Genomic DNA, 25,947 nt, shown 5'->3' on the forward strand with positions numbered 1-25,947 from the left:
TGAAGATTTTAAAGGTACAAGGCAAACAAACAAAGTATCTTTATGTTTTAAAAACCATCACTTCCCTAATTTCTATCTTGTAAATCCTTATTTATTATATATGGTGTTTTCTGAAAGAGGAAAATCCTCCTGTGTTAACAAGCGCAGCAAACAATACTGAAGAACTCTATGTCCCCTGAGGCAGTTTCTCCTTCAGCCAAAATTCAGGTTGGCACGGCTCCAATGGCAGACACTTCAATGTATTTGTACAGACCAGATCCCACAGGTCATCAGAAATCAAGATGCCCGATCTATGAATTATTGTAATGAAGAAATGGGCAGAGTAAACACAGTAAGACAGACCATTAAAAGACTAAGCTATACTGGTAGATATTTCCCAGGCACTCAAAATCTTGTGTTCACGTGTGTAGAAGGGAAGGACGGTACATCTTCAAACAGAGCAAGACGCCAAGCAAGAATGTACGTTTTATTAAATACTGAACAACTTCTTCATTTTGACATACTGAGGATTATAAGTCCATATAAAGCAAACTTGAAATAGAAATTGGATATTTACCTAAGAGATTCAAAAAGCCTAGGGATTGAAAGGAGAAGTAATGAGACATTTGCATGGGCAAAGTAGTATCAAGGGACTAAGGAATGAATAACAGAGCTTCACGGCTCTAGTCACCTCTTGTTTATACTTCTGACAACATAAGCTTACAGCCAGCTTCTCGGAGGCTGGCCACACCTTTGTAACCTTCATGAAAAGAAAAACTACGTTTCAGTGTAACCAATATTATGAAATGTCCTTATAAGATATAATGGAAATCAACCATAGGAGACAGTTTTCCTTATTTTTTATTCAAAAGAAAATAATCGTATTCCAAAATGAACACTTTCATTTCAGCTACCTGTTACCCAAATTTCAGTTTCAAAGGTCAAAGTAAACTTCTAAAACCCATCCAAAGACCTTTTCTTATGAGTTAAAAGAAAGAAAAAAATTCCATTTACTCACTTTTGCTTAAGGTTTATCAATTTTCTACTTATAACAGCACCTGAGATTTAATGAGTTAAAATCACTATGACTCCTTTGTATAGATTATTTCATTTAATTATCACCACAAGCCAACAAGGTGGGTCCTATTATTACACCCATTTTACAGAAGAAGTTGGGTTTCAAAGTGATTATTACTTGCTTAAGGTCAGGAACGTGGTAGATATGGGATTCAAACCCAAGTAGCTCTTAATAACGACACTTTTCTAGTTCACTTATATTTTTTTTCAAAGAGCATATGGTGGTAAGAATTATGTGGTAATTACCGACTATGTGGTAGGAATTACAGGTTTTTCTAAGAATTATCTTCCCTTTTGACAAATCTGGAAAAAATATTTTCAACTCATATCACATACAAAAAGCTAGTAATGATATATTATAGAACAGCTGAAAATTGGTAAGTTCAACATTCCTAGAGAAAAATGGGCAAGAAGTATTAGCAATTCACAGAAAAAGAAATACAAATCGATCTTAAACATACAAAAAGATGCTCAACCCTCCTCATTTCAGAAATGGACACTCCATAAGAATAGGGGCTTGGCTTGTTCATGATTGTAACCTCAGCACCTTGAATAGAATGTGGCATTAACAGGGGCTCAAAATATATTTGTTGAATAAATAATTTGGTACATATATGTTTTTAAAAAGCAAAGGCAAGAGTTGTATGCATGCATTTTCCATCATTAGTGTGAACAATATTGTATGTAATAACGGTTGCATTTGGGGAAAGGAAGAGGAGTGGCTAGTTTAAAAAGTGGGAGTTAAAATTTGCAAAATATACCCTATTACATTTCTGAATTTTGAACCACATGAATGAATCACCAATTAAATATTTTTCTAAAAGAGAATCATCCCTAAACACACACACATGTATTTTTTCAAGGGTTGCTGAAGAAACACCCAGTTGACTCATGTCAAAACACATGAGACCAAAAGAACTGGAATTAGCATACATTAAGCAGATAAAAAAGCAAGGTTGTAAGGGTCTTTTATAAAAAACAAGGGAATATGAATAGATCTTTGTATTGCTTATATTAAAAACAAAAACTGGAAAGATTATAAAAATAGTTACCTTTGGGGAAGGATGGAAACAATGTCGAGGGAACAAGAAACTGGATTTTTCTAAATATACCTTGTTTTGTATTTTTGACTTTGAAATCATGTAAATATTGTACATTAAGTCAAAAGGGAATCCCTAAAACTTGAACGCAAGTGAAACAAATGAACCTACCTGTTTAACAAGTTAGTTTAACCACACAGAAGGGAACCACTGCAAGTGACCTTCAAACACACCATAGACTGTACATCCCAGATGGAATATATTAAAAGGATAAAAGGAACTAAAAAGAAACTGAAAACTCTTTTCAACAATCATGCTGTTAGTACCAGTATTTGTGTATGTGTCTGTGAAACAAAAATAGTAGAATAAGGCAAATATGTAACTATATTAATGTCATTAGGAACCATGAAATAAAAATCAAAGGAATTAAGGGAAAAACCCCATAATCCAGAATTTCAACTGGAAATATATGGGTATGAAACATTTTCCCTTAAAAAAAAGGACCAGTGATTTTTATTCCTCTATCCAATGAAAAGGACTGAAACCATGGCCAACTTGCTATCAGTGAACATCCTTACTACCCAGATTGTTACATCTAAATATTATTTCCCACTAAAATAAAAAAAACATCTAAATATAATTGCTCACTAAAATGATAAGTGGCTTCTTAGAGAAATAGCTGATTCTAGGTCTGGGGCAGGAAATATACCAGATAAACCTGAAACATCTCTCTGTATCAGAAAGCAAGGCAGCTATCAAAGGCCACTGGATTATACCTGAAACAACAAAAAAATCCACGTGGGGTCCTGTCAAAAGGACACAGAAGCCAACATAGAGGGGCTTCCTCTGATCAAAGATGGGAAAAAATAATTATAATAGATTTAAACAATCCAATTCGTGTGTTCCTATACCATCTTCAAAGGATGTTAGGGAACCAACATATTCTGAAAAGAGGTAATGGGAACTTTTTTCTTTACAGAAGAATTCTAGCTAATAAAAGTAGAAGGAATGACAGAAATGTAATATGACCATTTTGCAGCCCATATTAAAATGACGATGTAGACACTGATCAACAATGGCTGCTAAAAGCATTAGGCTCAAGGCTGTTGGGCAGCATTATCATGGCTGCATCAGACTGACACTGCCTGAACCCAGGAATCAATCTCAACATTACAAAAAGAAGGAAAATCTGATAACATATGCCCCCAATGGATGTAACGGGAGGCACACCTTCGGTAAGTGTACGTGCAAAGTACTTTGTGCCAAACAATTCAAACTTAAATCTGACTGAGCCTCTCTATATAACCATCAGCTTACAGGAAATTCAGGAGTTAAAGACTATGTTAAATGACACCATGGGAATGCAAACCAGCAACATCCAGACTGTGGATTATTCTACAGGACAAATGACCAGGTTTCTTCCACAAATAAATGGTAAGGAAAAAATGAGGACGAGGAGAGGAGATCTAAACATTTTTTAACCTCTTAAGACTTAAGAGACATATAAACCAAATGTAGTATGCAGACCTTCTGGATTTTTATTATTAAATGACTTTTTTTTTCTTTCTTTTGGTCGTGCCATGTGGCTTGCAGGATCTTAGTTCCCTGACCAGGGGTTGAACCCACGTCCTCGGCAGTGAAAGTTTGGAGTCCTAGCCACTGGACCACCAGGGAATTCCCTTAAATGACATTTTAGACCCAATTAACTAAGTGACATTTATGAGACAATCAGGGAAATGTGAATACTGACTAAATATTTGATGACAATTAACACACTATTTTTTAGGTGTGATAATGGGACTATGGTTTTAGAAAATAAAAGTCCCAGTGTTTTAAAATGGATTAAAGACCTAAATGTAAGGCCAGATACTATAAAACTCTTAGAGGAAAATATAGGCAGAACACTCTTTGACATAAATCACTGCAAGATCTTTTTTGATCCACCTTCTAGAGTAATGAAAATAAAAACAAAAATAAACAAACAGGACCTAATGAAACTTAAAAGCTTTTGCAAAGCAAAGGAAACCATAAACAAGAGGAAAAGACAACCCTCAGAGAGGGAGAAAATATTTGCAAATGAAGCAACCAACAAGGGATTAATCTCCAAAATACACAAACAGCTCATGCAGCTCAATATGAAAAAAAACAACCAACCAAATCAAAAAATGGCTGGAAGAGCTAAAGAGACATTTCTCCAAAGACATACAGGTGGCTAAAGAGCACATGAAAAGATGCTCAACGTCACTAATCATTAGAGAAATGCAACTCAAAACTACAATGAGGTATCTACCACCTCACACGAGTCAGAATGGCCATCATCAAAAAATCTACAAACAATACATGCTGGAGAGGGTGTGAAGAAAAGGGAGCCCTCCTACACTGCTGGTGGGAATGTGAATTGATGCAGCCCCTATGGAGACAGTATGGAGATTCCTTAAAAAACTAAAAAATAGACCTACCATATGATCCAGCAGTCTCACTCAGGGGCATACATCCAAAGAAAACCATAATTCGAAAAGACACACGCACTCTGATGTTCTCTGCAGCACCATTTACAATAGCCAGGACATGGAAGCAACCTAAATGCCCATCAACAGATGAATGGCTAAAGAAGATGTGGTACATATATACAATGGAATATTACTCAGCCATAAAAAGGAACGAAATTGGGCCACTTGTAGAGATGTGGATGGATCTAGAGACTGTCATACAGAGTGAAGTAAGTCAGAAGAGAAAAACAAATATCATATATTAATGCATAGATGTGGAACCTAGAAAAATGGTACAGATGAACTGGTTTGCAGGGCAGAAATAGAGACACAGATGTAGAGAACAAACGTATGGACACCGAGGGGGGGAAGTGGCTGGGGGGGGGTGGTGGTGGGATGAAATGGGAGATTGGGATTGACATGTATACACTAGTATGTATAAAACAGATAACTAATAAGAACCTGCTGTATTAAAAAATAAAATTAAATTAAAAAAGAAAAAAAAGAACGGGGCTTCCCTGGTGGCGCAGTGGTTGAGAGTCCACCTGCCGATGCAGGGGACATAGGTTCATGCCCCAGTCCGGGAGGATCCCACATGCCGCAGAGCAGCTGGGCCTGTGAGCCATGGCCGCTGAGCCTGCGCGTCCGGAGCCTGTGCTCCGCAACGGGAGAGGCCACAACAGTGAGAGGTCCACATACCGCAAAAACAAACAAACAAACAAACAAACAAACGAAATAATGCTATTTGCAGCAACATGGATGGACTTGTCATACTGAGTGAAGTAAGTCAGACAGAGAAAGACAAATACCATATGATATCACTTATATGTGGAATCTTAAAAAAATGGTACAAATGAACTTACCTACAAAACAGAAATAGTTACAGATGTAGAAAACAAACTTACGCTTTCCAGGGGGTTGTGGGGGAGATAAATTGGGAGACTGGGATTAACATATACATACTACCATATGTAAAACAGATAACTAATAAGAACCTACTGTACAGCACAGGGAACTCTACTCAATACTCTGTAATGGCCTACATGGGAAAAGAATCTGAAAAGGAGTGGATACGTGAATAACTGATTCACTCTGCTGTATACCTGAAATTAACACAACATTGGAAATCAACTATACTCCAATAAAAATTTTTTTTAATTTAAAAAATACAAGTCCCAGTGTTTTAAAGATATATACAAATGAAACAATATATCTTGGATTTGATATAATTTTAAAAATAATTTTTTAAATTATGGGGGGATGGGAGATGGAGGAGGTCTGCAGATGAAATAAAGTTGCGCACACGATAAACGTTGAAGATGAATGATGGGTATGAAGAGTTCATTATATTATCCTATTTGTATGCATGTTTGAAAATTTGCATGAAAGTTGAAAAATGGGATTATATGCCTGAAAATATATTCTTTATTTTTCTTCATACCCTAGGCAAACAACAAATTCATTAGCTGTTTGCTATTTCGTTCATTCAAGCATATCTTTACAGATTATAGCTGCCCTGGAAATCTGCTCTCGTTTGCCCCTGAAAACCACTGATCTAGAATAGATAGAATGAGCCCTCGGAGTCAGGTGAAAGTGCATCTCACCATCATCTGCTTACAGAATGCTAAGCTCGAAAGAGTCTGTGTTTTTCCAACCGTGTTTTAAAGAGCCCCAGGCCCCAAAGAAGTGTTTTAGGGGTCAGAGGCAAGATCAGGAGACGGGCCTTGGCCCCTGCTTCCAAAAGAGCACCTCCTCTTCCATCCACTTTTAAAACTTGGGCGGGAAGAGGTGAATTCTATAGAAAGACGCCTCCATTTTCCTAGAGTCTTTCCTGGCAGTAAGTTCAGCAAGTCCACTTCGTTTTGTGAAGATAATTATTATGAATCTAGACTCAAACCACCTTTTTCCCCCCTTCCTGACATACCCGAAGTGACCCGCAGCCTACCAGCTTGTTACTCCTAGATAAGGTTTTTGCTTATCGTTTCACATTATCCTTTGAACTCTCTGCTGACTGACTAGCCCATCACCTGCTGAGCTGGCACTCCCTCTTACTGGTCAAGGGATCGCCAGATGCGTTTTTGGGGGGAGACGGGTGTCACATGTAGTCAGAGTGATTTTTATTTACAACTAACAACATTTTCTTAATATAATCCTACTTCTTGGAAGATACTGTCTTAGCTTATATTCTCAACCTTTTTTGTTTGACTTCAACTTGTCAGTATATTCTTCACACACAGAAGACAGCTGTTATTTGGTCACCTAATAATTCAATTCTAAAGCAGTCATGAAGGATAAACAAAGGGTAAACTAAGCAAGCATCTGGAGTCATAATCTACCATTTCAGCAAACTAAACCTTTAAGATTCTTAGTCACATATATGAAAGAATGCAAGGCTTTTATTCAGGTAAACACAACAAGAACAAGTACGTTAATTACAGTCAGATAAAACTTAGTCCTTATCACATTTCTGTTGTAAGAAACCCTTCCCTATTTTAAAACTGCAAAGATATTTTTATATTTTCTTGTGAAAGTTTTATTAAGTTTTGCCTTTTCACATTTGTGTTTGGTTCATCTAGAATTTAATTTATATTTATGAAATAGAGGTCCATTTCCTTTAAAATTTTTTTTCTGTATTAAATGATTCTCCCAGCACCACTGACCTAACAGTCTGTTCCTTCCCTCCCTGATCTGCTATGTTGCCTCTGTTACATACACCAGGTTTCCTTATATGTCTGAGTCTTGGGACCTTTTACTTCCATTCTTCAGGTTAGTCTTGCCTGCAGGACAATTCTGCACTTAAGATTTGCAATCAATCTTGACATCTAGTCAGGCAAATGCCTTCCCTCCCCCAAACCAGGTTCTTGAGAGGTATCTTGGCTCTTCAAAGCCCTTGTGCTTAAAGATATATTTCAGAATCCATTTTTCAACTTCCAAGGAAAAGGACTTGCAATTTTAATTAAAAGTACACCAAGTCTACAGATCAATTTGGCAAATCATATTTATGACACTCTTCCTTCTTGATAAGTGTTATATCTTTCAGGAAGTTTTATTGTTACACTTTTTTGGCTAAGATTTATTCCTAGGTAAGTGACTTTTTAATATCTATTCTAAAATCTTTTCCCCCCTAGTTTTAATCGCAGTTTCTGTCCGTTGATGGTGCATAGGAATGTAGTTAGCTGATTTTATATAAAAGCAACCTTGCCAAACTTTCTAACTATAATAATTTGTCTGTAAACATCTACGGCTTTATTTCTAAATTTCAGGGGTGTGTTATGTCTCTGCGTATGGCCTCCAAACAATGATGAACAGAAAAGATGATGGCAAGCATCCTTGTCTTATTCTTGACAGTAGAAGAACTGTTTTTAATATCTCATTATCAAGTATTTATTTGTTGCAATGCGGGCCTCTCACTGTTGTGGCCTCTCCCGTTGTGGAGCACAGGCTCCAGACGCGCAGGCTCAGCGGCCATGGCTCACGGGCCCAGCCGCTCTGCAGCATGTGGGATCCTCCCGGACCGGGGCACGAACCCGTGTCCCCTGCTTCGGCAGGCGGACTCTCAACCACTGTGCCACCAGGGAAGCCCTATTTGTTGCAACTTTTAACCAGATTAAAGAGGTTCTCTTCTATTTGTGATTTGCTAAGACATTTATATTCATCAGGAGTGACTGTTTAAATTCACTGAATGTTTTTTGTTTATCTCTTAGGATGATCATATGCTTTTTCTCTTTTAATCTATTAATATTGGGAATACAATTTATAGAATCATAGCATGGCTCCAACATTTCAGATTCTGACTAATCTGTTCTACACGAGTATCTTGACATCTGTCCAGATGAGATGACGTCCAGATGAGATAAATATCAACATCTTCCCCAATTACAACTTGGGTCAAACTGCTAAAAAGTTAAAAGATGAGAGCTCAGGATAAATGTAATAAATTAGGTCCAAGGGTAGAGAACCGATCCTATGGAATACAGAGCACCGAGATGACAAGAAGCCCTGTCAACATAAACCTGACCAGTATGGTGAAGGCTAACGTTCCACAAAGCAACTGAATGTATTTTCCAGAAAAAAGAAGAAAGACGTGCCAACAGAATGGCGCATATATTTTGTATATTCTCGACCTCTGCAGTGTTTCTGGTTCTAGGTCTTAAATAAAATCCTAATGCCTTCTATTGATATTTCTCTACAACTAACCTAAAAGCCCAAAGACATGTACAGCACCACAGTAAAGGTCATTGGCCAGCAGAGTACACGGCACATCAATAACTCAGAGTGAATGAAAAACATAAAACACTTTTTTCCTAGGTCTCATCATATTAAAAGACATTGCGGAAGTTTTCTGAACTTCAGTAAGGTAGAAAAACCATTTTTTCAAGATTTCAGTTAGCAATTACAAGATTTTCAGAGTGAGAAGAGAACTCAGTTCCCTTAGCCCAAACTTTTATTTAAGAGATGACTTAATTTACCTAGTTCGTTAACAGAAGAATTATTCTGTTGGTAATTATCACATAGGATGGATTAAAGATCCATAATATCTGTATTTTAATTACCATACAAATAAACTCAATTAGTCTGGCATAGTTGGTTTTATATTAAATTAATATGACATTATAGCTTATGATTCTCTGGGTCAGAGATTTTTCAAACTGCACCCCATGATGTCACCCTATGATAATGGGGTAGAAAAGGAAACAAGAGGGCAGAGGTTCTTTAGAGCAAATCAAATCATTTTTGAGGCGAAAGAGAGTAAGCAGAGTTAAAAGAGGTCATTTCTACTGAGTGTTTCCCATGGGGCAGGCACTCTCCTAGGTACTCTTGTGCTGACACATTCAACAGGAACAGAAACAGAGTCTGGGGGAAACCTGCTGCTCCATAATACATACTGCAGAAAGTAAAGCTTAAACACTTTTGTTGGCTAAGGACATGAAATAGATATGGTGATTCCAACTGCAGTGGGAGACTGGGGAGGAGGGGACACACCTTCTCTATGGGACCCTCATCAGTCTCTGAGGGTGGGTGAGGTTTTAATAGTTTCCATACTAAACTTCCATTGCACGAATGGTTCCACGGCTAAAAAAACAACAATGGTTGAAAACCCTAGCTCTATCTTGTCAGCAAATTAGTTAAGCCATGATTTAATATTTTCCATAGGAACTATAACTTGTAAGGCTTCTCTTTTCCCGTTTTAAAATCGCATTTCTTGTGCAAATCAAAACGAAGATGAGGTACCACCTCAGAGCGGTCAGAATGGCCATCGTTAAAAAGTCTACGAATTACAAATCCTGGAGAGGGTGTGGAGAAAAGGGAACCCTCCTACACTGCTGGTGGGAAAGTAAGTTGGTGCAGCCACTATGGAAAACAGCATGGAAGTTCCTCAGAAAACTAAAAATAGAATTACCATATGATCCAGCAATCGCATTCCTGGGCATATACCTGGACAAAACTATAATTCAAAAAGATACGTGCACCCCTATGTTCACAGCAGCACTGTTCACAATAGCCAAAACATGGAAACAACCTAAATGTCCATCAAGAGATGAATGGATAAAGAGGATGTGGTATATATACACAATGGAATACTGCTCAGCCATAAAGAAGAACGAAATAATGCCATTTGCAGTGACATGGATGCAACTAGAGATTATCATACTAAGCGAAGTAAGTCAGAACGAGAAAGACAAATACCACGTGATATCACTTACATGTGGAATCTAAAATATGGCACAAATGAACCTGTCTACAAAACAGAAAAAGAATCACGGACATAGAGAACAGACTTGTGGTTGACAAGGAGGAGGGGGAGAGAGCGGGATGGACTGGGAGTTTGGAGTTGGTAGGTGCAAACTATTATATCCTTAGAAATGATAAACAACAAGATTCTCATGTACAGCACAGGGAACTATATTCAATATCCTGTGATAAACCATAATGGAAAAGAATATAACAAAAGAATGTCTGTATGCTTATAACTGAGTCACTTTGCTGTACAGCAGAGACTGCCACAACATTGTAAATCAACTCTGCTTCAATAAAAAAAATAAAATACGCATTTCTCTCTTTTAAATTTTATAATCCATATTCTTCCCATCTCCCCAAATTTAAGTGTGTATATCCCAAGGATAGGTGGTGATGTGGGATGAGGGAGAAAGGTAAGATTTTTATGGAAAAGGTAAGTAAGTGGTGAGTAAATTATTTTTCAATATTCAAGAAAACAGAAACATATGACAAGGTCAAATACAAATTTCACACGACTTTTAAAGGTAAAACAAAAGGCCTCAAATAAATTTCATGATCACTTCCGGCCATGCAACATACATTTGCTTTTCTAAAATATCACCAAAATTACTGTTAATTCAAATTACTCTTAATATTAATATAATAATTGCCCAGATTACTTACAGTGCAACTTAGGGCGCAGGAAGAGGGACCTGATAACATTGAATACTCTACCTGTTCTCCTATCCCAAAATGAAACTTTTAAATTTTATGTGGCATATGCCCTGTTTATTTGTGTAGAGAAGAGCTTTATGAAAAAACAAAAAGGCTTAAAAAAAACCTCCTATAATGCCTATTTTTTAAAATAGGGAACTGTTATGTTTTTCCACATATTTGAATGCTGACAATTTCCTAAATTGTCAATTGCAATTGACAATTCCTTACCCACTTTTAAATAGCTAAAGAATATTTTATTACATTTGTAGGTTTCATAAGTTGCATCTTGTACATCAGTTTAACTTTTCTGGTTATGTCACTATCTAGTTGCATTGTGGTTTTTCTTAGTGACCTATCCTCATTCCGAATTTTGAACGGTTCCATCTTAACTTTCACATCTGTGCCATTCTGGGTTTGACTAATTAAAAGGGAACACAGAATGTATGAATATAGTATAATAAATTTCTGTCAGATGCAAAATAACTCCTCCTATGATGCATTACAGCACACACACAAAAGGGCTCCTGGGCCTTAAAAGCTGAGAAATCCTCCTCAGCCATAGGCTATAACAGCATCTATGAAGCACTGCGTTCCTTCAGATACCTTAACGATTCTATGCATCTCTGAACATTCCGAACATACGTCACATGTGTTCTCATTAGACTGTAACGAGGTATGTGTTAAATGGTTAAAGGCTATCTTCTTTTTAGACATTGGGAGACCTGACAGGTTTCCTGTTAGGTACCTTATGCCCTGCACAGAACTTAGCCCCTGACCATAAAGGAGCTGAGAGTAACTACAGAAGAGAGGAAGGGCCCTCACAGCTCGCCACATAATCTGCAATGGTAAACTCCATCAAAAGATAGCCATCAACGAGCACGTTTAGAAGATACCCTCTAACCAAAGAGAAGAAAACTCTGGTTTGAGCTAGTTACCTAAAACTCACTGATCTTTTCAAAATAAGTACAAAGTGAAACATTTTTTGTTAACAAGGGGTGATACATATACATCAGAAGTGATATGTACAATTTTTCAGTAGGACAATAGTTGAGACCAACTGTAGCCAGATTCATGGTACAGAAATGGGGTTAGAGCTACACAAATCTACAAATATTAAATAAAAAACCATTCTGTAGAAATTAATGGTTAATAACTACTTATCCCAAAAGTGCTCTTTACAATGACAACAGGATTTATTCTCCACTGATAATTTGATAAAATATTGTACCCTATGAATACCAGCATGCACACATGGCACTGTGTCTATAAACTTGTGTGAAACCAGAGAACTCTAGTGTCTGTGACATCTCATTAATCTGGGACAATCTCTAGGACTAAATCATCAAGCAAATAAAAAAATACTAATGTTATTAGACAGTACAAAATGGCTATGTTCAACAAACCCTGGGTCTTAATAAAAGTCTTTGTGTAAATGTAACTAAATTGTATCAACAAGCAGGCAATATTACCATCCATTCTCAATAAAACCAACAAGAAGATCAAATGACTAGAAACTAAAATAGCATTGGGAGGCAGAGTCATAAAAGATGTATGCTGAAAAGAAGAACCCAGCATCACTTTCAATAGGCACTTCTGAAGAGCCTTTCTACATCGCCAGCTGAAGGATTTATGTTCCCCTAAAACCATGGTATCTAACACCAAGTTTTGTGCTTAGTTCCTACAATTACAGATGATGTTCTTCTTGTAATGGACAAAGTACTTAAGCTAAATCCTTTCCTTGAGGTGATGGAGCAATATAAATATTCAATAGAGAGAAAAAGCAAAAACGAAGAGAACACATACTTTTCTTTACAAAAGCAAATGCACTTGATAATAAAAAGGCAGCAACGTTCACTGTTAAAGGCCATCCTACCTGTGTTTTTTGATGCCATTGGAGAGAGCATCTCCACCACCACAGTCTTTTCCTTCGGACATTCTGTGCTTTCTACTCCTCAGGTGCTCTCCTTCCTCTTCAAAGCAGTGCGCAGTCACTGCTTCCAATCTACTCAGGGACCGTTCGGACTCGGAATCTGTGGCAGAGCAGGTTCACAGTCAATGAACTGAACTTTGGTGTGAGGCTTCCGTAACAATGGATCTCTCCCTTAACGCATCAGGCTTTGAAACTTAAGCAGCCTACTTTGTCCTTCAACAATCCATCTGTTAACTCCTCCTCAGGGATTTCAAAGAACCTGCACCCAATAAGGCTAAAGTGGATTTAGGAAACAGATATAGGATTATATAAACTTACAACTGTTAGATTGTATACACTAAAAGAGACGTCCAGAGATTACCTAATTCTTAAAGAAATTATATTCAGTGGTTTTCCCCCTGAAAAAATTTCTACTTTTATCTTCCCTTTCAAAGCACCTTAAGCATAACTTTAAAAACACAATCAATTTTTTAAACTCATGTATAAAGAAAAAGCTACCGTGGCTGTACTTGGGGGAAGCATAAATTACATCTGATACTACAGACACCAAAGCAAAGGTAATTTTTAACTACTTTAAAAAACACTTCTGATATTATATTATTTAAATTCTCAAAAGCTGAAGTCTGAAGTGGCCATATAAAATCTAATTATCAGGCGGGTGTTTTTAGGATGGAAATGCCACATTCCCAACTGCCTATGCATTCAGCGTGGAGCCATCGGCCTGTTTGGGAATAAAAGGACAACTTATCTGCGTACAATACGCTACAGTTTTCAGGCACACTCACATCCTTCATCTCCTTTCAGCATCTCCAGGGTGCTTTGCTGATGGCGAGGAAGGACTACGGGGTTAAGAAGTATGCCCGCTTACTTGTTTAACGCTCTACGTATTTCAGTTCACAGTAGCAGCCATCCAATCTCTAGAAAACTTTAAATGATGCCTATGCTTTTATTAAAATGTAAATTCCAGGTAACGTCTAACTTTCCGTAAGCAGATGACCATACAGGCAACCGTCCTCTGCTCTAGGGAAGCACTCACACCCATTCAAGTAACCTCCCTTAAATAAAAGTTTCAACCATCTGCTTAGTGTGTATTATAGCTAAGATGTTCAGGAAATAAAATTATTTAGTACTTCTTTTCCCCCGACTGCATTCTATAATTCAGCCAAAATCATGGGCTCTTATTTTTATCACATTAGGTTCACGAGTAACAACTGTTGGACAAGTACCACTGCAGGTTGGACAACACACCTTGAACTCTGGACTGTCTAAATGGTGTAAGTTACCTGCAGAAAAGACTCAATGCTACGGAAGTTATTTTTATCTTCTGTAAATATAACTTTACCAGAATTGAAATATAGCTTTGTTGTGACATATACCATATAGCAAAGAAAGAGATATTTTAATAATAAGTTTAAAGCAATAGTTATTTTTCATTGTCAATTTTGGCAGGCAGTGACAATATTTTATGAAAAACAACTGAAGACTTGGGAGATTGGGATTGACATATATACACTAATATGTATAAAATGGATAACTAATAAGAACCTGCTGTATAAAAAAATAAATTCCAAAATTCCAAAAAAAACCCCAAAAGTGAAGACAACCTGCAAAGCCAGTAACAGGGGACTGTCATCCATTAGATGAAATACACAGCTGCTAAAATCACAATTACAAAAGCAAATAGAAAAATACTTTTAACAGAGTGATAAGTCAAAATAATCAGGATACCATTTTACAACTCTAAAATATAAGCAAAAAAAATTAATTTTATTCTGCCTTAAAGAAAGATCTATCTGGTTCAGGTAAACAGATATCTGTCCAAATGAGAGCAGTGAAACGACAGAAGTTTGTCTAGGGCACAGTGAGGCAAAGAGGGGAAGAGTCCATTTGCTGAGGTAGGCAAAGGGGTAACAGGAAAGGATATAGGAGAGGTGGTATTACCTGAAAACTGGCTTCGTCTCTCTTGGTGGGTGTCAAGCAAAAAGACACAACCAAGCCAAAGAGTGGGAGAAAGAAGGATTTATTACTTGCAGGAAATAAGGAGAACACCGGGGATCTTTCCCAAGGCAGTGTCTCCCCAACAGCAAAACTGGGCAAGTTTTACACTAAGGGTGCCTGCATATTCATGAATGGGCCTGGGCAGTATATGCATATTCATGAAGGGGTTTTGAGCAGAGGAGAATTCAAAAGAGAATTGAGGCAAAGGTTGACAGAGTCCAAGCTTTAGCTGATTGAAGTCATGAGGGTCAGAAAAGGTCAACAGTTGACCTGGTGGTTGGTTGCAGGCTCAAGAGGAGCGCCGTTTGAATTCTGTAAAACAGCTCAAGAAAGTGTTTCAGGCTAATCTTTACCACTGAAAACAGAACTGGGAGTCTTTACAACTGATTTATCATCTTTGCTACTGCAACTTCTCTTGCCTGGTAACAGTCCTGTTTGTTCCTGCATTATTTTGTTCCCTCAAGATCATTAATTACTGAGACCTGTTCAAGGGCAAGCACTGTGGCCAGGCTTAGATCACAAAATGGTTTAGGCTAAAAATGGCTTCTCTTATGTCAAGAAAGCCATGCCTGGTTCGTTTTCTTTGGGGACCCCCTACCTTATCTGCTTACAGTGGAACAACAGGTAAATCTCAAAACAATGAGAATGGTGCTCAGGTGGAGGTGAGGGAAGAGTTGTTCAGAGGAAGCGGCATGAGCACAACCTGAACCAAAGAGGGTGACAGTGGTCTTGGGGGGAAGATCGGGTGGTTTTTTCACTTTCACATTTTTAAGTTTGTTTCATATGAAAAAATTAAGAATTTAAAGAGCCAAACAAAATAACCCTGTCTGCATTGGTTAGTATTAATGAAGATGCATTATTACTTTATAATTTAGATGTCATGAAAACCAAAATGCACTGAAGCAAAAAACCTCAAGCACTCAAGCATTTATTAAACATCACTCTGCACAGGATACTGTGTTTGCTATTTAAGGGATACAAATCATAAGACAGGGACTAATCCATTTCCAAAGAAAATTCTTAACAAAAAGCAGATATACAATAAACACCAAACAAGAGGTAAGGCAGTAAGAACTTCTATGAAGCAAAGACTTTACTCAGAACAAGATTTAAACTTACTGAACACAAGCTGAAGACCTACTACCTTCATCCAATCATAGGAGCGCTGTGCTTACCCCTAGGGACACGCTATCAGGTGGCAGTACAGACCCTTATCATTCCCCTCCCCTCCCCTCCACCCCAAGGGTAGCAACTTGACTTCCTCTCTGCCCCCTCTCCTAGTCTCTCTCACCCTGTTCATCCACCTCTCCCCTCCCCCCAACCCTTATTTCTCTCTACCTTGCTCCCAACCTCCTTCCCCCTCTAATATAATCAGGCTATGCCCACCCTTCCCCTGAAGGGCTCTAGCAAAGATCACCAATTACCGCCATACTGCAAAGTTAGTCCAATAATCATTTTTTAATTCTTATCATGACTCGTCCACCACATCTTATACTGCTTACATCATTCTTCCCCTCCTTTATTTGGTGCAAGGCATGGTGGGTGATTCAAAGAACAGTGAGATGTGGTCCCTGTCCATGGTCGAGCAGAGGTAGACCGTTTTGTGAAAACATGAGTTCAGTGAATTACTCCTGGTGCAGTGGCGTAAGTCTGGATGGGGGCAGTGGGCCACACAGGAGGGAACAGCCAGTTTCACACAGTGAAGGACTGGGTATCCAGAGATGATTGTGACTGACGGCTGAGCTAAGTTGACAAGGAGTAAGACTGGGGGTGGAGGAGGGAGTTACAATAGAGGAACTGTTCCAGGCATAAGGGAGCGGCATGATGCAAGGCAGGGAGGAAAGAAGGAGCATTCAGTAAGGTGGGAGGAGAAGACGCGAGAAAGGAGTGGTGACAGGGCGGCTGGGGGGAAATGAAGCTATGAATCAGTCATGAAGCTGACTACTCAGGATGAATAAAGATCAACGGCAGGCAGTGGGAAAAGAGGGTATAAAATGAAGCGGGAATGAGGTAGTATCTCATTCCACGCCGTAAAGTTCTTTCACCCGCTAGAGGCAAATCATCAGCTCATCTCTGAGCATTCTAGCTTCAGAGGCAAAGGAGGAAACACGATCAGTGACATGATTTACAGTGTCCTCGAGATAAAAACGAACTTGTTGATTAAGAACAAAAGCTCAGTTACTTCTAGTACTATGTATACAGTGAGACATAGCTTGGACTTACATTGTGGGCAATAAGGAGCCATCCTTAACTTCTATGCCTCCAATGCATGAGTCACGCCAATACGCCTCCAGCAGAGGATCATTTCATTTGGAGACCCACGGGTCCAGATATATTTAAATTCTAACGTGTTTACCTAAGTAGCAAAGCATAGTCCCTGTGGAGGCTTACTGATTAAGGTGAAGCCTGACCATATAATTTTTTTTTGAATTTTTGAATTTTATTTTTTATACAGCAGGTTCTTATTAGTTATCTATTTTATACATATTAATGAATACATGTCAATCTCAATCTCCCAACTCATCCCACCACCGCCCCCTGCCACTTCCCCCCCGTTGGTGTCTGTATATCTGTGTCTCTACATCTGTGTCTCTATTTCTCCACATCTGTGTCTCTATTTCTGCCCTGCAAACCAGTTCATCTGTACCATTTTTTCTAGGTTCCCCATATATGCATTAATTTACGATATCTCTTTTTCTCTTTCTGACTTACTTCATTCTGTATGACAGTCTCCAGATCCATCCACATCTCTCCAAATGGCCCAATTTCATTCCTTTTTATGGCTGAGTAATATTCCGTTTTGTATAAATGTAACACATCTTCTTTACCCATTCGTCTGTCGATGGAAATTTAGGTTGTTTCCATGACCTGGCAATTGTAAATAGTGCTGCAGTGAACACTGGGGTGCATGTTTTCTCTGGGTATATGCCCATTAGCAGGATTGCTGGGTCGTATGGTAATTCTATTTTTAGTTTTTTAAGGAACCTCCATACTGTTCTCCATAATAGCTGTATCAATTTACATTCCCACCAACAGCGCAAGACGGTTCCCTTTCCTAAACACCCTCTCCAGCATTTGTTGTTGGCAGATTTTCTGATGATGCTCATTCTGACTGGTGTGAGGTGATACCTCATTGTAGTTTTGATTTGCATTTCTCTAATAATTAGTGATGCTAAACAGCTTTTCATGTGTTTCTTGGCCATCTGTATGTCTTCTTTGGAGAAATGTCTATTTAGGTCTTCTGCCCATTTTTGGATTGGGTTGTTTTTTTAATATTGAGCTGCATGGGCTGTTTATATATTTTGGAGATTACTCCTTTGTCCATTGATTCGTTTGCAAATATTTTCTCCCATTCTGAGGGTTGTCTTATCATCTTGTTTGTAGTTTCCTTTGCTTTGCAAAAGCTAAGTTTCATTAGGTGCCATTTGTTTTTATTTCCATTACTCTACAAGGTGGATCAAAAAAGATCTCGCTGTGACTTATGTAAAAGAGTGTTCTTCCTATGTTTTCCTCTAAGAGTTTTATAGCATCCAGCCTTACATTTAGGTCTATAATCTATTTTGAGTTTATTTTTGTGTATGGTGTTAGGGAGTGTTCTAATTTCATTCTTTTAAATGTAGCTGTCCAGTTTTCCCAGCACCACTTATTGAAGAGACTGTCTTTTCTCTATTGCATATCCTTGCCTCCTTTGTCATAGATAAGTTGACCACAGGTGCGTGGGTTTATCTCTGGGCTTTCTATCCTGTTCCATTGATCTATATTTCTGTTTCTGTGCCAGCACCATATTATCTTGATTACTGTAGCTTTGTAGTATAGTCTGAAGTCAGGGAGTCTGATTCCTCCAGTTCCATTTTTTTCACCCAAGACTGCTTTGGCTATTCAGGGTCTTCTGTGTCTCCATACAAATTTTAAGATTTTTTGTTCTACTTCTGTAAAAAATGCCATTGGTAATTTGATAGGGATTGCATTGAACCTGTAGATTGCTTTGGGTAGTATAGTCATTTTCATGATATTGATTCTTCCAATCCAAGAACATCGTATATCTCTCCATCTGTTTGTGTCATCTTTGATTTCTTTCATCAGTGTCTTATAGTTTTCTGAGTACAGAACTTTTACCTCCTTAGATAGGTTTATTCCTAGGTATTTTATTCTTTTTGTTGCAATGGTGAATGGGATTGTTTCCTTAATTTCTCTTTCTGACCTTTCGTTGTTAGTGTACAGGAATATAAGAGGTTTCTGTTCATTAATTTTGTATCCTGCAACTTTACTAAATTTATTGATTAGCTCTAATTGTTTTCTGATGGCATCTTCAGAATTCTCTATGTATAGTATCATGTCATCTGCAAACAGTGACAGTTTTACTTCTTGTCCAATTTGGATTCCTTTTTCTTTTTCTTCTTTGATTGCCGTGGCTAGGACTTCCAAAATTACGTTGAATAATAGTGGCGAGAGTGGTCATCCTTGTCTTGTTCATGATCTTAGAGGAAATGCTTTCAATTTTTCATCATTGAGAATGATGTTTGCTGTGGGTTTGTCATATATGGCCTTTATTATGTTGAGGTAGGTTCCCTCTCCGTCCACTTTCTGGAGAGTTTTTATCATAAATGGATGTTGAATTTGGTCAAAAGCTTTTCCTGCATATACTGAGATGATCATAACGGTTTTTATTCTTCAATTTGTTAATATGGTGTATCACATTGATTGATTTGCATATACTGAAGAATCCTTGCATCCCTGGGATAAATCCCATTTGACCATGGTGTATGATCCTTTTAATGTGTTGTTGGATCCCGTTTGCTAGTATTTTGTTGAGGATTTTTGCATCTACATTCATCAGTGATACTGGTAATTTTCTTTTTTTTGTAGTATCTCTGTCTGGTTTTGGTATCAGGGTGATGGTGGCCTCATAGAATGGGTTTGGGAGTGTTCATTCCTCTGCAATTATTTGGAAGAGTTTCAGAAGGATGGGTGTTAGCTCTTCTCTAAATGTTTGATAGAATTCACCTGTGAAGCCATCTGGTCCTGGACTTTAGTTTGTTGGAAGATTTTTAATCACAGTTTCAATTTCATTACCTGGGATTGGTCTGTTCATATTTTCTATTTTTTCCTGGTTCAGTCTTGGAAGTTTATACCTTTCTAAGAATTTGTCCATGTCTTCCAGGTTGTCCATTTTATTGGCATAGAGTTGCCTGTAGTAGTCTCTTTTGATGCTTTGTATTTCTGCAGTGTCCATTGTAACTTCTCCTTTTTCATTTCTAATTTTATTGATTTGAGTCCTCTCCCTCTTTTTCTTGATGAGTCTCGCTAAAAGTTCATCAATTCTGTTTATCTTCTCAAAGAACCAGTTTTTAGTTTTATTGATCTTCGCTATTGTTTTCTTTGTTTCTATTTCATCTACTTCTGTTCTGGTCTTTATGATTTCCTTCCTTCTACTAACTTAGGGTTTTGTTTGTTCTTCTTTCTCTAGTTCCTTTAGGTGTAAGGTTAGATTGTTTGAGATTTTTCTTGTTTCTTGAGGTAGGACTGTATTGCTATAAACTTCCCTCTTAGAACTGCTTTTGCTGCATCCCATAGGTTTTGGATCATGTTTTTGTTGTCATTTGTCTCTAGGTATTTTTTGATTTCCTCTTTGATTTCTTCAGTGATTTCTTGGTTATTTAGTAGCACACTGTTTAGCCTCCATGTGTTTGTGTTTTTTACGTTTTTTTCCTTGTAATAGATTTCTAATCTCATAGCGTTATTGTTGGAAAAGATGCTTGATATGATTTCAATTTTCTTAAATTTACTGAGGCTTGATTTGTGGCCCAAGATGTGATCTATCCTGGAGAATGTTCCATGCGCACTTGAGAAGAAAGTGTAATCTGCTGTTTTTGGATGGAATGTCCTATAAATATCAATTAAATCTATCTGGTCTGTTGTGTCATTTAAAGCTTGTGCTTCCTTATTAATTTTCTGTCTGGATGATGTGCCCACTGGTTTAAGTGAGGTGTTAAAGTCCCCCACTGTTATTGTGTTACTGTCGATTTCCTCTTTTAGAGCTGTTAGCAGCTGTCTTATGTATTGAGGTACTCCTATGTTGGGTGCATATATAGTTGTTATATCTTCTTCTTGGATTGATCTCTTGATCATTATGTAGTGTCCTTCCTTGTGTCTTATAACATTCTTTATTTTAAAGTCTATTTGATCTGATACGAGTATTGCTACTCCAGCTTTCTTTTGATTTCCATTTGCATGGAATATCTTTTTCCATCCCCTCACTTTCAGTCTGTATGTGCCCCTGAAGTGGGTCTCCTGTAGACAGCATATATACGGGTCTTGTTTTTGTATCCATTCAGCAAGCCTGTGTCTTTTGGTTGGAGCATTTAATCCATTCATGTTTAAGATAATTATCAATATGTATGTTCCTATGACCATATTCTTAATTGTTTTGCGTTTGTTTTCATAGCTCCTTTTCTTCTCTTGTGTTTCCCACTTAGAGAAGTTCCTTTAGCATTAGTTGTAGAGCTGGTTTGGTGGTGTTGAATTCTCTTAGCTTTTGCTTGTCTGTAAAGCTTTTGATTTCTCCATCGAATCTGAATGAGATTCCTGCCTGGTAGAGTAATCTTGGTTGTAGGTTCTTCCCTTTCATCACTTTAAATATATCATGCCACTCCCTTCTGGCTTGTAGAGTTTCTGCTGAGAAATCAGCTGCTAACCTTATGGGAGTTCCATTGTATGTTATTTGTTGTTTTTCCCTTGTTGCTTTCAATAATTTTTCTTTGTCTTTAATTTTTGTCAGTTTGATTACTATGTGTCTCAGCATGTTTCTCCTTGGGTTTATCCTGCCTGGGACACTCTGCATGTCCTGGACTTGGGTGGCTATTTCCTTTCCCATGTTAGGGAAGTTTTCGACTATAATCTCTTCAGATATTTTCTCAGGTCCTTTCTCTCTCTCTTCTCCTTCTGGGACCCCTATAATGTGAATGTTGTTGTGTTTAATGTTGTCCCAGAGGTCTCTTAGGCCATCCTCATTTCTTTTCATTCTTTTTTCTTTATTCTGTTCTGCGGCAGTGAATTCCACCATTCTGTCTTCCAGGTCACTTATCCGTTCTTCTGCCTCAGTTTTTCTATTGATTCCTTCTAGTGTATTTTTCATTTCAGTTATTGTATTGTTCATCTATTTGTTCTTTACTTCTTCTAGGTGTTCATTCTTTAATTCTTCTAGGTCTTTGTTAAACAATTCTTGCATCTTCTCAATCTTTTCCTCCATTGTTTTTCCGAGGTCCTGGATCATCTTCGCTATCATTATTCTGAATTCTTTTTCTGGAAGGTTGCCTATCTCCACTTCATTTAGTTGTTTCTCTGGGGTTTTATCTTGTTCCTTCATGTGGTACAAAGTCCTCTGCCTTTTCATTTTGTCTATCTTTCTGTGAATGTGGCTTTGCTTCCACAGGCTGCAGAATTGTAGTTCTTCTTGCTTCTCCTGTCTGCCCTCTGGTGGATGAGGCTATCTTAGAGGCTTGTGCAAGCTTCCTGATGGGAGGGACTGGTGGAGGGTAGAGCTGGGTGTTGCTCTGGTGGGTAGAGCTCAGTAAAACTTTAATCTGCTGATGAGTGGGGCTGGGTTCCCTCCCTGTTGGTTGTTTGGCCTGAGGCAACCCAGCAATGGAACGTACCTGGCTCATAAGAGTAATTTTCAAGTGATAGATCTTAGTGCTGCTGAGGTGATAATGCAATCTTAAAACAGGTTTTTCAATTTTGCCTGCACATACGAATATCAAATAGGCCAGACCTTATCTACCATTCAGTGTTTCTGGGCAATACATTAATGCCTCAGTGGAAAGCATAAAGTATTGGAAAGAGTGTGCTTAACACCTTATATATGGTGGTTATAATAGTAAGGGTACTGTACATGCTTTAAAAACAAACAAATGGGGGGGGAAGTTACTGTTTAATGGGTACAGTTTTATTTGGGGATGATGGAAAAGTTCTGGCAATGGACAGCAGTGCTGGTTGGACAAAAATGCACTTAATGACACTGAACCGCATGCTTAAAAATGGTTAAAATGGTATATGTGTTATGTTTATTTTACCAGAATAAAACCAAAACCAAGTAAAACCCAAAACAAAAAAGCAAACAAAAACCTGTCAAGCCAACGCCAAAGACCTATCATGCTGGATGCATGGTCTATATTCTGGTCCTGTCATCTCTCACCTCAATGCCAGTGATGAAAGAAAGCCACACAGACATGGAGAAAAATTGGTGGATTTTTACACAGATGTATTTTTGAATACAGCAGCAGAAATGTTAACAGTATCCACACCTAGATTTCAGACAAAATTAGCCTTTCATTTTCCCTTTTATTTCTCACTGCATTTTCCCCTTACGCACATCTGTGTTTCTATACTAAGTAGAGACACACAAAATTTTCAGGATGCTTCAATCCATCCCTGAAAAACAGGGTAAGGGATTTATAAAATAGCCTTACATTATTCACTGAACTTTAAATGGGCAGTTAGGAAAATCTGTATAGCCCTATGTAATGACTATACATGGAAATGGAATACTTAGTTTGTACTTACTCGTGGGTTTGTTTATTCCCATCTATTTCCAAAAAGGATTCAGGTGGTTTAATTACTAATTATATTTTATATAAAAAGTGTCATAACATCACTCTGAAAAACAGGCTGTATTTTACAAGATAAATACTCTAGGCTATGTACAAGCATTTAAGGTAGACAGAATCTTTGCCTGATTAAAACAGTGGTATTAATAGAAAGTTTGTTCACAGATCTCTGGTGGCCCAGAAACTTAAAAGCTCTGTCCACATTGGGATTTAAAATAATTTTGAACACATTTCAGATTGAACACTATCCCCTTTCAACCAAACAGCTTGGAAGCCAATGGCTGTGACTGGGTTAACATGGCTTTAAAACTTTACTCATCAAGTTGTATGAGTTAAATGTGTACAGCTTTTTGTATGTCAATCATACCTCAAAGTGGTGTAAAAAAAACTTCAGCATTAAGAGGATCATTACCTTTATCCTACTTTCTTGAGTTTCTCCTATTAAAAGGCTGAAAGAGGTCATAAAATTAATGATATAAACATGCCAACAATTCTTACGTTATGCCGATAAGTATTTTAACATGACCTCTGAAAACTAACTTGAGAACAAATAGTACAAAGGAGCAAGATGTGGAAGAACTGTGGATAATGTCCAAATAGCCCCTCCCCGTTACTTAAGGTAACAGGAAATAGTCAGAAGGCACACACGCTCAATTTAATACCTTCATTGTTTATGCTTTCCCAAGAACTAGGCATCTTCTAAGAATGTCCAAAGTAACCCCAAAGTAACCCCAGCTTAAAATACCAGTGCCAAATGTTTATTTAGCTTTAATGTACAATCCTGTAAACTCAAAAATAACGTAGTAAATACGAAGCACACAAGGAAAATCAATGAAACCTACCACATCTAAAATAAACTGTAAACAGAAAATCCGGGTGAGTCCAGAAGGGGCTGCCAAGAGATTGCTACAATAACCTACTGAGGAAGTGACAAAAGCTTGAAACAGAATGGTGGCAGCAAGCAACAAGAGTCAGAGACATTCTAGACATATCCTCCCTGAATGAGGTGCAAGGTCACAATCGGCCAAATGGTACAGTGTTGATTACGACAGTTTCTTAAAAGTACTGGCTTTTCCCCAAGCAACTAAATCTACTATGATTTTCCCCAACTTGCAAAATCTGCACATGTAACTGTGGATGAAGAATTATTCAAAACATTTGTGTGTGGGCTACTGAAAAACTTATGTGTATCTATTTTGGGTGACTAAATCCAGACCTTCCCAATTTGTCCTGTTGACATCTTTAAAATCATTTTCAAGGTCACCTATGCATTCACTCTACAAAGAAAATATTCTAGAACTAAAGACCAGTCATAGAATAATCCACAGTTATAAAAGAAAGTTCTTTCATGTGACTTCAGTTTAATAAATCAACACTTACCAAATACCTACCATGTACCTGGCAAAGAAAGGGCTCGTTGCTGAAACAGTTTAGAAAGATTAATGAGATATGGGTGGTGCCCTCCAGATATTCAAAGTGCAATCTAGTGGAAGACGTGCAAGTAAACATATGTTTATACAAAGTGTGGGAAAACTTGAAGAAGTCACTCTCAGAGGAAGCAGGATAAGTTTCCAGGCAAACTTTCCAGGCAGAGATGACATCTGAGCTGTAATGATGACTAAGAATTTAAGGCAGGAAAAGAGAATATCAGGTGTAAGGGGAAGAGCAACAGTCCCACGCCTGAAAGAACAAGGTGTGTGTCTAAGAATATCTGGCATAGCTAGAGAGGCGAGTAGCCAGAGGGAAAAGATGTGGTCGTCAGAGATGAAGCTTAAACGTGGGTCAGATCACAGAGTTTACACTGAATCTGTAGTAATGGAGAGTCTTTGGATGTTTTGCCAGGGAGTGATAAGATCCATTTTACACTTTACAGATAACTCTGACACATCAGTGTCCCATGGCCACTGTAACAATTAGCATAACTTGGTGGCTTAAAACAACAAAATTGTAGTCTTTCATAACTCTGGAGGCCAGAACTCCAAAATCAGTTTCAATGAACGAAAACCAAAGCGTTTGCAGGACCTCCATCCCTCTGAAGGCTCTAACGAAAGTCCATTCCTTGCCTCTTGCCTCTGGTGGCTTCCAGCTTTCCTGGGCTTGTGGCCACATCACTCTAATCTCTGCCTCCATCCTCACATTGCCTTCTCCTCTGTGGGTCTAATCTCCCTCTACCTTTCTCTTATAAGGATACTTGTGACAGCACTTAGGTCCCACCCAGATAATCCATGATGATCTCACCTCAAATTCCTTAACTTAATCCCATTTGCAAAGATCTTTTTTTCCAAAAAAAGGTTATAGGTTACTGGGATGAGCAGGTGAACGTATCCTTGGGGGACCATTTTTCTGCCCACCACACCTGACAATACGCGATGTGGAAGATGGGCTGGCAGGGA

At 38.0% G+C, this 25,947-nt stretch overlaps 1 protein-coding gene across 16 annotated transcripts in view; it reads right to left on the reverse strand.

Annotated features, from left to right (window-relative positions):
- OSBPL1A (oxysterol binding protein like 1A) overlaps nucleotides 1-25,947 on the reverse strand; it is a 211,898-nt gene that overhangs the window by 55,399 nt on the left and 130,552 nt on the right. For 15 of the 16 annotated variants that reach the window (XM_019930488.3, XM_019930491.3, XM_019930487.3 and 12 more), the window contains one exon: nucleotides 12,894-13,050. In XM_019930488.3, the coding sequence (XP_019786047.1) occupies nucleotides 12,894-13,050 (157 nt within the window). Of the gene's footprint in view, nucleotides 1-12,893; nucleotides 13,051-17,660; nucleotides 17,801-25,947 lie in introns of those variants that run through there. The other variant, XM_019930496.3, reaches the window with a different exon arrangement.

This window comes from Tursiops truncatus, chromosome 13 (assembly GCF_011762595.2).
Source record: "Tursiops truncatus isolate mTurTru1 chromosome 13, mTurTru1.mat.Y, whole genome shotgun sequence".
NCBI classification, from domain to species: Eukaryota; Metazoa; Chordata; class Mammalia; order Artiodactyla; family Delphinidae; genus Tursiops; species Tursiops truncatus.